Source organism: Brachyhypopomus gauderio, chromosome 3, assembly GCF_052324685.1.
Source record: "Brachyhypopomus gauderio isolate BG-103 chromosome 3, BGAUD_0.2, whole genome shotgun sequence".
NCBI classification, from domain to species: domain Eukaryota; kingdom Metazoa; phylum Chordata; class Actinopteri; order Gymnotiformes; family Hypopomidae; genus Brachyhypopomus; species Brachyhypopomus gauderio.
Genome location: NC_135213.1, coordinates 9298665 through 9313921, shown reverse-complemented (window position 1 = coordinate 9313921; position 15257 = coordinate 9298665). Strand labels below are relative to the sequence as shown.

Sequence of the window (15257 nt, the reverse complement as noted above, 5' to 3'; positions counted from 1 at the left end):
ATGCAATGAACCTAAGTCACATGTTGCAAGCACTTAACAAACAGGTTTTACTGGATCTTTGCACTTGAATGTAAAGTCTACGGGTTTACCACGAGATCCCAAGAGATACCTCTCATGCTTGACATGTTCGCCCAGCCCGAAATCCTTCACTAGGCCCTGTCTGGAGCCTGTGGTTTTTGGATCATGGAACAGCATGCTGCGGGAAAAGCAGGCCAGGACATTTGTCTTACAGGCACATTTTACCATTATTCAAAACAGTGAGGGATCGTGTTCCCAAGACCTGTGTGATGTCGTAGTTAAATCTGGAACCTGATAGACTGCGTCAAACTTTTCCCATTCTCCAGGGAGAGCGGTCAGTGTAATGGTGTCAGACATGTGAAGTGAAGAGAAACCAACCTGGCCCGTTAAGACATTCCAGTATTTTCTATGTTCAATTCTTAGTGAGCCAAGAATTCTACAACTGCCTGTACACACTTCACTGACCAAAAGGTTAAACTGATTCTAGTTAAGTTTGACAATCTATTTCCTATGCAATGGTCCCTTAATGTCCTTTGACATCACCGCCTTCGTCCACATGTTGTTGTTCTGCTTAGAAAACAACAAAAGCGGCATGAGGCAGATGGAGGAATGTCGGTATGTGGGCGTCCCTGGGCTGTTGTCCATTCTGTTTCATCTTCACAATCTCTCCTTTCAGCTTGTTTTTCAGCCAATGGTTCAACTGACATCACTATAGCCTAACAAAGGCAGCACAATGTCCAAGCCTGGAATGACATTCACAGTACATGACAGAGAGGGTAGGCTGGGCTAGGATATATACTGAGACTATGTTGCTACATATATATATTTCTATATATACTCACAAACACACACTCATAGGGGCCACTTTATTAGGTACACCTTGCTAGTATCGGGTTGGACCCCCTTTTTGCCTTCAGAACTGCCTTAATACTTCTTGGCATAGATTCAACAAGGTACTGGAAACATTCTTCAGAGAGTCTGGTCCATATTCACATGAAAGCAGCATCACGCAGTTGGTGCAGATTTGTCAGCTGCACACCCATGATGTGAATCTCCCGTTCCACCACATCCCAAAGGTGCTCTACTGGATTGAGATCTGGATTGGTGACTGTGGAGGCCATTTGAGTAAAATTAACTCATTGTCATGTTCAAGAAATCAGTCTGAGATGATTCACGTTTTATGACATGGTGCGTTATCCTGTTGGAAGTAACCATCAGAAGATGGGTACACTGTGGTCATAAAGGGATGGACATGGTCAGCAACAATACTTAGGTAGGCTGTGGCGTTGACACGATGCTCAATTGGTACTAATGGGCCCAAAATATGTGTTCCAGGAAAATATCCCCACACCATTGCACCACCACCACCAGCCTGAACCACTGATACAAGGCAGGATGGATCCATGCTTTCATGTTGTTGATGCCAAATTCTGATCCTAGGGCTGATTCAATATTTGATATTTGCGTTAATGAGCAGCTGTATGGACAGGTGTACCTAGTAAAATGTCCAGTGTGTGTGTGTGTGTGTGTGTGTGTGTGTGTATACACATATATATACATACATACACACACACACACACACACACACACACACACACACACACACACACACACACACACACACACACACACACACACACATTTAAATATGTGTGTGTGTGTGTAACTGCAGTGTATAGGTAAGATAAGTGGATATATAAAAACTGAAGTAAAGTAAACAAAGTTTCCAGAGAACAGTGCAAGCAAAGTGTTTCTGCAATAGTTTAGTTATTGGACGTGATCCGTCGTCTGAATGCTTTGTTTCTCTGCCTTTACTATTTATATCAGGATTCCAGAGAAATCACTTACCAGCCAACCCCCAGCCTTCTGTCTGTTATCAGGTCCTGTTTCCGGCTATCTGAAACGGCCTTTTATTATTCCTTCTCTCCAGGAGAACCTATGAGCTGCTGGTTTCATGCAATCTCTGCAGCAGCACACGGTTCTGTTTGTGAGGGGTTTCTTAAGCACTTTCAATTTAGCCATCAGTGTTCGAGAAGGCGTGAAAAATTAGGAGTGTTTTAGATTCCCAGAGCCGGTCCTGAAAATCACTGTCACATAAACATGACCCTAGTGAAGACAGTGTCCTCTGAATGCAGCTGCATTCTGTAAAACTGACTGTTTTGTATTGAAATGTGGGCTTTTTTAAATAGAAGAATTGTGTTATATTGTTAAAAATTATGTTATATTGTTGTTTTTACGCTTGAACGTGTGTTGAATCTGCATGTTCTGAACTGCTTTCCAGGGCCTTTAATGAGATGCAAAGTGGAGTTGATTAAACTAGTCCACCTTGAACCTGATGTTTGGACCTGAAATACGACACCACTTGGGAAAGGTCCAAGTCACACAAACTCCTGCAGCAGGAGCACACAGCACACGTCAGCTGGCAACACAGGCTTCATATATATTTACATTATTGTGAAGGAGCTGATAAGGTCAAGAGAATCTTCCATCCTGCACAAATCCAACTAAAAAGGGCCCACCAGGTGAGCCTCCAGAGTCTTTCTACATGGCAGTGTACACTGAGAGGAAATCAGTGTTACCCAGTGTTCTTTTATTCTTTAAAATAATCTGTTCTTGACTTTTTCTTTCGCTTACGGAGCCCGTAAGGTGATATCATGTAAAAAAATAATAACGCGTGGCCACGCCTTACTAACGCGTGGCCACGACTTACTAACGCGTGCGAACGACTTACTAACGCGTGGCCACGATTTACTAACGCGTGCGAACGCCTTACTAACGCGTGGCCACGACTTACTAACGCGTGCGAACGCCTTACTAACGCGTGCGAACGAGATAATTAACGCGTGCGAACGAGATAATTAAGTATTACTTTATATAAAGCCAGGTTTATCTTCCTTGGGCAGTCAGTTAGTGTACATCCCCTCCTTGGCAGTCAGTTCACGAACAACCCTGGGATCTACTTGTTTTGCTGTGAAAAAATTAACTTTGTTGCCGCGCGTGAAAGGCGACATTAGTATCTCGTTCCCACGCCTTAATGATCTCGTTCCCACGCGTTAATTATCTCGTTCCCATGCCTTAAATATCTCGTTCGCACGCGTTAGTAAGTCGTGGCCACGCGTTAGTAAGGCGTTCGCACGCGTTATTTTATTTTTTACATGATGTCACCTTACGGGCTCCGTATTCGCTGGATCTCCAAATTGCCTCCAGATTTTCTCTGAGGCAGTCCGCGCGCAGCAAATGAGCCAGGAAAGTATGTGAACAACGTCATATCCGGGGGGGGAGACTGTCCGAGGCGTCATAGCCTTTCAGCAGCTCGCGCGGCCGTGACGAAAGGACTCGTCCCTGATATACGGTCTTCTGGTGCGGGGAACGATATAGCCTGTTGATAACTAAATGTGCCGTGGTGTTACTGCATCACATTGTATTATATGTTTAGTTGGAATGCAGTACACTACATGAGCGTCTGCTCCAGGCAGGACTATCCCGTATTAAGGGATTTTCATGCCCTGACGTATGATATCCTACTTCACGTGTGTTGTATTCGAGCAGCGGGAGAAATATATTTAAAATGTTATTGTTTCTCGATTGTACCTTTTTTAGTTAAATATATGAACATTGACGGAAAAGAAATTGTTGTAGTTAAGCAGACCGATGTTATTCATATGCTGTAGAGAAAACCAGCCTTGCTTCTGCGTACTACTCTAATTTGTTTTACCGGTATATTAAACACGGTATATTAAAATTACAATAAATTACATTTACTGTCAGACACCTCATAAATAACTATATCGCCATCTAGTGGTTACTGGAGAAAATAACACGTGTATGATCTTAACAACAGGTGATCGTGTGCTTTTCAGTTTTTGTTTCAAACATAAGCAGGTGCATGGTCAGTAATTCGACTGAATTAATTCTGTATATCAGATATTTTTTATTATTACTTACGCCTCTTAAATGTATTTAGATTTATTTTACTTATAAGAATACATTATTATATCATGAACGTTTTGTCACGACTACACGACTGAATTGTGGGGACTGCAACGACAAAAGTGACGCACGCGAGAAGAGACGCGCCCCGCGCCGCTCGCGCCGGGGGGACTTCTAATGATCAGCGATGGACTCGGAGGCGGAGGACTCACAGAGCAACGCGGTGTACGGAGTGTACAATGAGAATTTAACGCACAAGGTATTTCTAAATTTTGCGGTACTCAACGATCCGAGTTTGCTATATAGGCTATACTAGGCTTTTCGGAAAGCTATACAGGTGAAACGGTTCTTTTAATAAGGTTATTTACCTAACCTACAAGCCGTGTGGTCCTGATGGTTGTCCTGAATAAAAAAAATACTGCGAGACAACATTCCGATATTATGAACTAAGAAATTAAACAATACCGTCTGCTAGTTTTTTTTATAATGTATTGAACACTATAAAAACCTGGTCGGCTTTTATGGATAAACCTGGCCATTGTTTTTTTTTTAAAAGAAGAAAGTCATTTGTAGCATTTCTGCAACAATAAGGTCCATTCTCATTTGATCAGGGTTGTACCACCCAGTAGACACCATCTTGTCCTCATGCGTTTTCCGTGGTCTGGGTTTCCTCTCTTCCTGCCTCTCCATGCGTGAACATTCATTACGCCTGCTTGTTAAATGCAGCATTTTCTGTTCGTGTCCGATTCACTAAGACCAGTGGAGGATGGAGGCCTCGGGATGCACTGTAGCCACAGACCCCCTCACGCTCCGGAAGGATCAATACACTCAAGAAATCAATGATTTAACCACTTGAAGGTTTCAAAGAATCAAGCAGGCATAACATATTGATCTATCTGCTTTGAATAATTATCTATCTAAATAATGCTGTGCTCACAGAGTTTTGCGGGGTGTACAGTGCTGCAAAACCTGTAACAGCAGGTCAAGTGACCAGTGCTGGTTCCCTTTTACTGTGATTTTGTCTGTGCTTCTGGGGTGTTCAAAAACAAGCTGAGCTGCTATGTGCTGTAGAATATGTTGACCTCTGTGGTTGTGTACTATTATAATGTAAAAATGTGGGGAGAATGTTTAATATTGAACTTTAACTGGCCCATGATGCATTTTATTATATTAAATGGTCTTAAGAAAGCAGCCTAATTCACTGGACCCATACTTTCATTAACAGGTATGGTTTTGATACGATGCACCTGCTGTACATGTGGTTTTACTTATTTGGGCTGATTTCGTTTATTGTGTATTATCTTTGGTTGTGTAATCTGGTTTCTTCAAGGCTCTATAGTGTACTGGAAATCACTGCATTAGACAACCTCACTAATTGCAGATTTCTCTTCATCATTCATACATAAACATTTGTCTTGTATGCATGTATATCATATCATCAGTGATATTTCAGTCACAAAAAAATATACATATAAAATTCATTTGTTTTTCCACAACAAATTCCAGAGCATCTGTGTTGATTCCACCTAATTACTCCCTGTCATAAGGAGGAGGGGGAAGGGTAGATCACGTTTGCCTGGAACTCATTGTCAAGGCAACCGCATCCTCCCCCTTCCAGCTGGCTCATCATAGTGGCCGGGTGCTAGGTGACCTGGCACTTCCATACTGCATGTACATCAGTGCTAATCCAAGTGGAGTCAGAGGCTGAAGGCCGTGGAACATATATAGTCTTAACTGTGTGCTGACATAACCCTAATCCTAACCCTAGAGTTAGAGCTTGAAGGCCGTGGAACATATATAGTCTTAACTGTGTGCTGACATAACCCTAATCATAACCCCAGAGTTAGAGCTTGAAGGCTGTGGAACATCTTAAGTGTGTGCTGGGCATATGAAGTGTGGAGTCTTTTTGGAGTACAGATTCATTTAGTTGCCTAGTGAGGAGTAGGTGAAATGGAGCTGTAATCCATACCACAGTTAACTGCGAGCAGTTTAACACATTTAAGAAGCATTGTGTTTATTGCAGAAGGTGATTGGAGGGGCACTGGTAGAGGAGGACAAGTGAACACAACATAAATCAAACCACAACAATAAATGCTGGTGATTAGACACAAGCAGAACACAAAATTCTGGTAATTAGACACAACCAGAACATACCGTGATCAGACACAACCAAAACATACAATGCTGGTGATCAATCAATCTAAATCAGACGTACTCAACTGGCGGACCGCGGTCCGGATCCGGACCCGAACGCAGTCCTGTCCGGACCCGAACGCAGTCCTGATTAACTGAATACGGACAAAAAAAACATATTAATAATTTATGACGGGAGAATTCATTTTAAACCGGAGCATTTATTTCAGGGCTATTGAAAAAACACTCCGTCACGAGTGTTACGTTTGCCACCCCCGCTCAACAACTTACGTTCGCCAACCCCGCCGCCCCGGACCTCAGGTCACAGCTATCTGCTAAAATTGGACCGCGGAAAAATTTAGTTGAGTACCCCTGATCTAAATCAAAGATGATCAGAGGACACCAGGGTATGCCTGCCTGGACAAAAACATTGAATTCAAACCAAATTGCTGATAAAAAACATGTGTAGGATTTAGTAATGCTGGGACTTGGACATGATGAATACTGTAAATGTGTTTTTAGATATTGCATATTTGTGTTTCCAAATTGAACGTTCTCTCTCTGTGTCCCTCTCCATCTCTCTCTCTCTCTCTCTCTCCCTCTCTCTGTTTCTTTCTGCCTGCTCCATTTCTGCAGACTATCCTTGTGGGAGACAGTGGTGTGGGGAAGACTTCTCTTCTGGTGCAGTTTGATCAGGGGAAGTTCATTCCCGGCTCTTTCTCTGCTACAGTGGGCATCGGCTTCACGGTGATTCTCACTCCCTAACTAACACCACCATCTCACAGTTCCATATTCTCACATTTGGGAGTATGAGCTTCAGTTTTATTGTTTGTAAAATTTTGTTGAATCTGTATGAATTTTTCACATTGGAGTTCTGTCTTGACCAGTCTCGCACACTGTTTCACACTCACACTGCACAAACATAAGTACCTTTCATTCACCCCACTGGTAATTACTGAAGGAAATAAAGCAAATTTAGGTGCAACAGAGAACTTCTCCTCAGCATGAGCTGTTGGCAGATGCAGAACCTGTTGCCATAGAGACCATCTGACAGTGACGATTGCTGGTAGAGGTCCAGGAGCTTCACGGTCAAATCAGACTCAGACTCAACACAGGATGAGGCTTAGTGTTGGATCAGACTCGGCACAGGATCAGACTCGGCGCAGCAAAGGTTCAGAATCAGACTCTATGCTATGGAGAGCGAATGAAGCCATGGATGTTTGATATGGGATATCTTAACCAGTCTGAACTATGGATGTAACTATGGCAGCAACTGAGCAACTGTGTCATTAACATTTTTGTCACTTTGTGTTTTTTTCTTTCCTCTTTCCTCTCATCAGAATAAAGTTGTCACTGTGGGGGACGTGAAGGTTAAATTACAGGTGGGTCCATACGGTTTAGGAATGGCTTATCTCTTTCATGGTGTAGATCAATGTGATATTTATGAAGTGTCCCTTTGCAGTTCATTCATTAGTTAATGGCTCCTGTATTGATTCACTCATTCATCTGTACACATTGTCTGCGGGCCCTTTTAAATACTCACCCATATAAGAACCTTGGTCAGCCATTTGTGTATGACTGTACACAGCTGCACTAAACCAAAAGCATGAGAGGGACAGGGGGCCAAGGAGAAGGAAAGAAAGGGTGTGGCTGCAGGGCTGGAGGCGTGGCTAGGGGCACAGCCTGGGTGCTGATTGGGTAACTCGAGCATGTCATCCCTCTGCCTCAGATCTGGGATACGGCGGGTCAGGAGAGGTTCCGCAGCGTCACCCACGCTTATTACAGGGACGCTCACGGTGAGAGGCTGCCCTTAATCCTCCCCCATCCTGCTTCTCCCTCTCTGTCTTTACATCTCTCTTTCCTTCTCTCCCTCTCTTAAGTTCACTCTCTCAGTATGTCTCTCTTTATCTCCATCTGCCTCTTTCAATTCCTTCCTTTTCTTTTATCACTCTTTAACATGCAAGCTGACTACATAATCACTCACTGCATAAACACTTACTTTACACCTGTTTTCTATTCCACATGAAGCTCTCTTGTTGCTGTATGACATCACTAGCAAGTCCTCATTTGACAACATCAGGGTAAGCACATAGTGTTTTTATGATGAGAACACACATTTCTATCTATACAAACTTATTGAGTAGCAGTAAGAAACCCCCTGGGCAAGAAGGCATTTCACAGGCACTGATTGGCTGAATGACTTTTTCTAGGCGTGGCTTACAGAGATCCATGAGTATGCGCAAAGCGATGTGGTCATTATGTTGCTTGGCAACAAGGTGAGAGAACCTTCTGCTAAGATGCTCATAAGTCACAAACACACAAGAAGTGTAAAAACTTCTTCTTTTCTTTTGTAGGCTGATATGATGAATGGCAGAGTGATTAAACGTGAGGATGGAGAACGTCTAGCTAGGGTACGTTACACTCCTAACGTCAGTATGTATTTACAGTCTGGCTAGGGTACGTTACACTCCTAACCTCAGAATGTATTTACAGTCTAGCTAGGGTATGTTACACTCCTAACGTCTGTATGTATTTAGTCTGGCTAGGGTACGTTACACTCCTAATGCCAGTATGTATTTACAGTCTGGCTAGGGTACGTTAAACTCCTAACGTCTGTATGTATTTACAGTCTGGCTAGGGTACGTTACACTCCTAACGCCAGTATGTATTTACAGTCTGGCAAGGGTATGTTACATTCCTAACGTCAGTATGTATTTACAGTCTGGCTAGGGTACGTTACACTCCTAACCTCAGAATGTATTTACAGTCTGGCTAGGGTATGTTACATTCCTAACGTCAGTATGTATTTACAGTCTGGCTAGGGTACGTTATACTCCTAACCTCAGAATGTATTTACAGTCTGGCTAGGGTATGTTACACTTCTAACCTCAGAATGTATTTACAGTCTGGCTAGGGTACGTTACACTCCTAACGTCAGTATGTATTTACAGTCTGGCTAGGGTACGTTATACTCCTAACCTCAGAATGTATTTACAGTCTGGCTAGGGTACGTTACACTCCTAACGTCAGTATGTATTTACAGTCTGGCTAAGGTACGTTACACTCCTAACGCCAGTATGTATTTACAGTATGGCTAGGGTACGTTACACTCCTACCCTCAGATTTTATTTACATTCTGGCTAAGGTACGTTACACTTCTAATGTCAGTATGTATTTACAGTCTGGCTAGGGTATGTTACACTCCTAATGCCAGTATGTATTTACAGTCTGGCTAAGGTACGTTAAACTCCTAACGTCTGTATGTATTTACAGTCTGGCTAGGGTACGTTACACTCCTAACCTCAGAATGTATTTACAGTCTGGCTAGGGTACATTACACTCCTAACCTCAGTATGTATTTACAGCCTGGCTAGGGTATGTTACACTCCTAACCTCGTTATGTATTTACAGTCTGTGGGGTTCTTCTGCATGGTCCTTTTTGACAGTAAAAATTTTAATATCTTGTTCTTATGTTACATTGCGAACTAGTAAAATGAAACTAGGACAATATCATTTTTTTACTTGTTTATAGGAGTATGGTGTCATATTCATGGAGACCAGTGCTAAGACTGGCATCAATGTGGATTTAGCCTTCATGACCGTGGCCAAGTGAGTCACACCTTCTGTCCTGATGTCATTTCTGGGGTTGTTTTTACTTCTACATGAAAGAACCTGTACCAGCCAATCAGAAACAACATCAAAGTCCAAAGTATTTCTGAAGTGCTAACATCACGTAGAGGTTTACAGTGCACTTCTTCGGGAAGGCTCTTGGTGTTCACCTTATTTTCATGGGGGAAATTTTTTGGTCTTTGGGTGGAGAATAATACTGGCTGTGTAATGTCATGAACAGTAATTCCACACCACCAATTTTAGCTCTGAATGGTTGGGAAAAACTACTAAACCCTTTAAAAATAATTTCTAAAGATACCGAAAACTACAATTTAAATGGCATTGACAAAATCCTGATGCATTCCAACCCGTATCTGTTCATCCTCTCCACAGGGAGCTGATCGGTCGATCTGTTGAGCTCCCCCATGAGCCAAAGTTTCGCATCCACGACGTCACGCAGGTGAAAAAGCAGGAGACGGGCTGCTGCAGCTTCACATAGGACCTCAGGAGGGATGGAGAGATGGAGGGATGGAGGGACAGACGAGAGAAAAAAAGAGGAATTAGAAAAAAAGATCAGAGCTATACAGACAACCACTGTCAGGCCAACAGATAATCAGGAAAATGGTTTGTTGCAAGTGTGACTGCACTAGAAGTGGATTAGAGGACTCTGAGAAGTTAAGGGTTAGTTCAGGTTCACACAGTAGGGCTGCTGTCCAGGATTTTGTTCTAACCAAATTAATTTGCTGTTTACCTTAAGCACGAGTACAGAATTAATTGGTGAAATCAGCTGGGTAGTCCAAAATCGTGGAGGCCATCTATGTCCTGAACCTTAAATTTTTTTCACTTCTGCCACAGAGAGTTAAATAATTTCTCTGTTGTAATACACCCAAACATGTAAATGATTGATTAGCTGATAAATGAACCAGGTATGTCAAATGAGTAACAAAAATGCAACTCTACAGGGATGAGTTGCCCCAAAATCAACAACATATGCAATGGAGTGACATTCCTCACTCTGTTTGACGGTCGGAAGCAGTTCCCTAGTCCAGTCCTAGAAGACACACTTCCCTGCTATTTTAATCTGAATCATGCTCGGGTCCAATACTGAAATGCAACAGGAGGCCTTGGTGTGTTAGATCAGAGGACTTAAAACATGTTAGGAGCTGTAGCTCTTCCAAACTGTCCTTTGGCACTCCTAAATTAAAATAATCTCCATCCTAAGAAGGATAATTTCAGGAAATGAACCCTTTCTACAGCCATCTTGGCCTGTAAACACAACACTTTTACAGTAGACCAAAGTAACAGACTGATTCACACGCTGCAGTTTTGACAGTTCTAGTCCAGCTGCTCCTCACTATCAGCTCATTATCAAATCCTCGCTAAGATGGATCTGCTGTGCCATTACAGGTAAAGCCTGAAACTGCCAGGAATTTGAGTTAATAGAACTTCAACACTTTATCGATCATCTTGTATTACCACTCCCTCTAGTGGTCTAGTGCACATCCTCTATGAGACCACTAGAGGGAGTGGTAATACAAGATGTTCCATGAAGTTTGAAACATTGCATACATTAAACAGGATGTTTATAGTTCAAAAAGGTTGTATAGGGAAGATTAACACGACCTATATGAGACTTTGGTATGAACCTATATGAGTCATTGGTAACTTTCTCTGCACTATTTCCCAAGTTGTTATTATATAATTATGCCATAAAGTCTTACGCCAGCTTTAAACCGCATAAATTATAAATGATATGCAGATTACATAAAAAATACTTTAGCATACCTTCTATGCCTTTGTTCAGGGACACATTATAAAGGGAGTTATAGTGGATAATCTGTAACCGTTCTTCTGTGACGTTTACGCCACCAAATCATGCACTATTCAGTTCAAGCCTGATTTTGTGACCATGCTACTGAAGTGATTTGTATTTCATGTCTGTCTCAGGGTCTTTACTGAGGTAAATTAAATTATGCTAAAACACATGCCTGACTTGCATGGGGATTGCAAAAATACATTTTTAAATGTTGTAAAGTTATAGGTCACTTTAAATTTTTGACTATCATAGGTATTTAACTCGATGCAAAATTCCTCTCAAGTGTGTGTGTGTGTGTGTGTGTGTGTGTGTGTGTAATGGTGAATGCTATAGTTGTCTCAGAAACTAAAATTGAAACAGTATTTGTTCTACAGCTTTTGAATTTTTATGTTTAAAGATTCTTAATATTAACTGTTAAACTGCCTACCATTGTTTTAAACTAGATTTTCTGGGTTAACAAGCAGATAAAATAAATGTTTTTATTCCCTAGTTTGTGTGTCTTTTCAGCCTCTGAAAGGGGGAGGGGGTGACAAACATTCTCACAGTGTTCCTTCAACACTACTAATTTCACGAACTGAGACAGGTATGTTCACTGAAAACACTAAAGTTCAGATTTAATTAAAAAGGTTCATTAAAATGATGAGATGTTAATAAAACATGTTTTTGGAAATAAGCACTTGGTGGAAGCACAGAATGAAATCTCAGTCATTACTTTAAACGTTCAGGTTTGGTTGTCTGGGCATGAATTAATGTTTGCCCTGAATTAAAATTGTAATGTCAGTGATTATTCACCAGTGAAATGTGTGTTTATAGTGTAGTGAGTCTAGTCTAGAAACCCGCCCCTTGGAGACTGTCATTCACACGGACCAGTAGGCTATAAGAAACATGTACAACTGTTGAGTTTCCAGTAAGACACTGTAAACAGGACGGGAAGGAAAACGGGACGTTTGCTGACGTTGACATGCGCTGATTCACTAAAAATGAATTCTGTGTACTGGAAAGTGGGGAAATTACGCCCAGTGTTATTATTTTATGACAGAAAAAAACACTAGTAGCTCTAAATAAAAAAAAACACGCTATTACCGAACACAGACTATATCGTAAAAATTTTTCCCGAGAGAATAGTTTTAAAGCCCAATATGTCTCTATTATTTGCGTGGAAATACCCCCAAATGATCCAGATGTGATTCCCCCCTCCCTCGAGACGGAGGCCTTTTGATGCTGTCCCTGCAAGCGCCATCAGATCTTCATAGGCTTCTCCGGCCAAATCTTTAACAATGGGTTTCCTCATTGCTGAGGCGAAAACAAGAAACAGGTCATGATTGCTCACATCTGTAACGGATATGTGTCTGAAGCAGGAACAACGGCCGGCTGGATGGCATTGTGCACGCGGGCCTTTCTGCTGACTTTTCCCTCTAAGGTAATTTATCTGGCGGAAGCAGAGTTGTGCTAACGGTGAAGCGGCACAGAAAGACAGATAACGTCGTCGTGACTAGTTCATCAGGGACAGTCGCGGCGCACTTGAACCCAACCCGGTCATAGTGTGTGCCATTCTCTCCCTTGTGTGAGTTTCCTGGTCGCGCTCAACTGTTTCCTGTACTGTAGTAATCCCGCCACCTTTAATTCTCCCTCCCTCTGGTCTGCCTGTGGCCATTCGTTAAATTGTCAGGTACATTTCAGACGGTTCTGTTGTGACGTCCTCTCCCGCGCTCGCGCCGCTTGATTACTGCACGCGCTCTCCCCAAGGCCCGGTGTTAAATTCAAAAGATAAAATAACGACCAACCGTCATTTGACTAATGGGTCTGGAGTCTTGGTCGCCCGGCGGCTTCCTCTCCGATCACCTACATGTCGTGCTCATTAGACTTGGAGGAGGCGCTGCCTCCCGGACGCCTGCCGTCTCATAGACCCCCACATATCAGAGGTTTAGCCAGGGCTAATTTTATGTTTACTTAGCGTTTATTTTTGAGTTATTTGTGTTCTTTGTCAAAGCTTAGATTAGATTAGTCTTTGGATCACCTGTCCGACTGTCTGGTGAGTTTACTTACTAGGATCAATATTAGTCTACCTTTGAAACTTTGTATGTTGACAAAAATCCTAAGTCAAAACGTCTAATGTGTTTAGAGAGTGCTCTCTCTCTACGTGCGTCTGTGTGGTCTGGAGGCCGTGTTTGAGCTGACGGCACCCCGTAGCCGCCCGCTGCTTCTCGTGGGTTTTTAAGAGTTCCGAGTGCGTGACGGTGAAGTGGACTTGTCCGGGTAATGGAGAGAAGGAGAGAGGCTCGTGACGTGCTGTAAAACCCCCTCGTCTCTCCACTGCAAACGTGAGCAGCAAAGAGCCCTCAAGAAGTGAAGTTGCACTTAGACGGGGAGAGACAGGATGAAAATAAAATTACAAAAAAATCTACACACTGCAAAGAAAATCACAGAAAATCATTTTTGAGAGTCTTTAGGTTAGCTAGGGGGTATTTTGGTGCTGAAAATTTAGAGCCTGTAACTGGCATTGGAAATGAATGTCCAACCTGTTGACAGTTTTGCAGTGGCATCCAGTGAGGGTCTGGCCTGTGTTATGTTTCCTGGCTGAATACAGATCTGAGGATTTTGGCTGTCAAATTTTGTCTTATCAAGTCTTGTTCAAATGTTCAGATTGTTGAGATGACAAAGCCAGCCAAGGTGATGCCCTCAAAAAACAAAGAATACTGTAATTTCTGCTTCAAGAAAGCTGTATTGTAATTGGTCCAAACTAAAACTGTATTCTCACATCCCACAATTCGTCCTCTCTGCCTGCTCTATTCTGCTTTTTTTGGCAGCGGAAACTACTCCACCAAAATAGCCTAGTCGTTGCCACAAAACTACACTGTACTGTACATCTCCAACCAGATACAGTGCTTCATAACCCAATTGTTTTATTATTAGCCTAATGTCACCAATTTTATTAAATAAGACGCTGAGGCCAGGATTGCAGTGGTATATCCGTATGTGAGAGTGTGACGAGATCTCATAACGCTTGGCTCCCACTCTTGTAAGGCGAGCATGTCTGTCTCAGCTCAGCGCTCATTTGGAAAGCAGAAGTGAAACACTCGTCTCTTTTTGAATCTTGCATGCTCTACAGAAACCTCTGCTCTCAATAAGACCAACAGGCAAATCTGTCTGGCCCTGATAGTGCATGTTGTTGTATAGACAAACATGTGCAATAGGTGATAGCAGGTCCTCTGGGTCTCCACTTCACATGCAGAGGCACAAGGCCTGTCTCTGTGTTTGTCTCTCTCTTTTTCTCCCTCTCTCTTTCCCTCTCTCCCCTTGCCCCTCTCATTCTCTCTCCCTCTCTCATTATCTTTCTCCCTCTCTCGCATTCTCTCTCTTCCTCTCCCTTTCTCTGCCTCTTTCCCTCTTTCCTCTCTCTCTTTCTCTCTTTCTCTGTGCCTCTAACTCAATCTCTCTTACTGTTTAATGCAATCTGATTATAGAGCCTGACACACTCAGTCACTCAGAGGAAATGATAACCAGTGCTTCCTGTAACACCGTGCCAAGATAACACATTCCGTGGACTTGAAAAGTCATTACAGGGCTTTCCTAGTCTTTCTGTGGTCAGACACCATGTTGGGAATAAACAATCAAATAAATAAACAACAAGTATGTCTACACTGTATGGAGAAGCGTATTTAGATACCCTTTCTAATGCTTGAGTTCAGGTGTTTCAGACACACCCTTTGCTTTTAGGTGTATAAATTACTCAAGTAAATAAAGTTTGTAG

At 42.4% G+C, this 15257-nt stretch overlaps 1 protein-coding gene across 2 annotated transcripts in view; it reads left to right on the top strand.

Moving 5' to 3' along the window:
- The window catches only part of LOC143510226 (ras-related protein Rab-37), a 48046-nt gene extending 36045 nt beyond the window's left edge, over positions 1-12001 (top strand). The window contains exons 1-9 of one of the 2 annotated variants that reach the window (XM_076999353.1): positions 3654-4207; positions 6718-6828; positions 7422-7463; positions 7811-7877; positions 8110-8162; positions 8292-8357; positions 8436-8492; positions 9614-9690; positions 10084-12000. In XM_076999353.1, coding sequence (XP_076855468.1) covers positions 4136-4207; positions 6718-6828; positions 7422-7463; positions 7811-7877; positions 8110-8162; positions 8292-8357; positions 8436-8492; positions 9614-9690; positions 10084-10189 — 651 coding nt within the window. In that variant the 5' untranslated portion in view covers positions 3654-4135 and the 3' untranslated portion in view covers positions 10190-12000. Of the gene's footprint in view, positions 1-3653; positions 4208-6717; positions 6829-7421; positions 7464-7810; positions 7878-8109; positions 8163-8291; positions 8358-8435; positions 8493-9613; positions 9691-10083 lie in introns of those variants that run through there. The other variant, XM_076999354.1, reaches the window with a different exon arrangement.
- The last annotated feature ends 3256 nt before the right edge of the window (positions 12002-15257 follow it).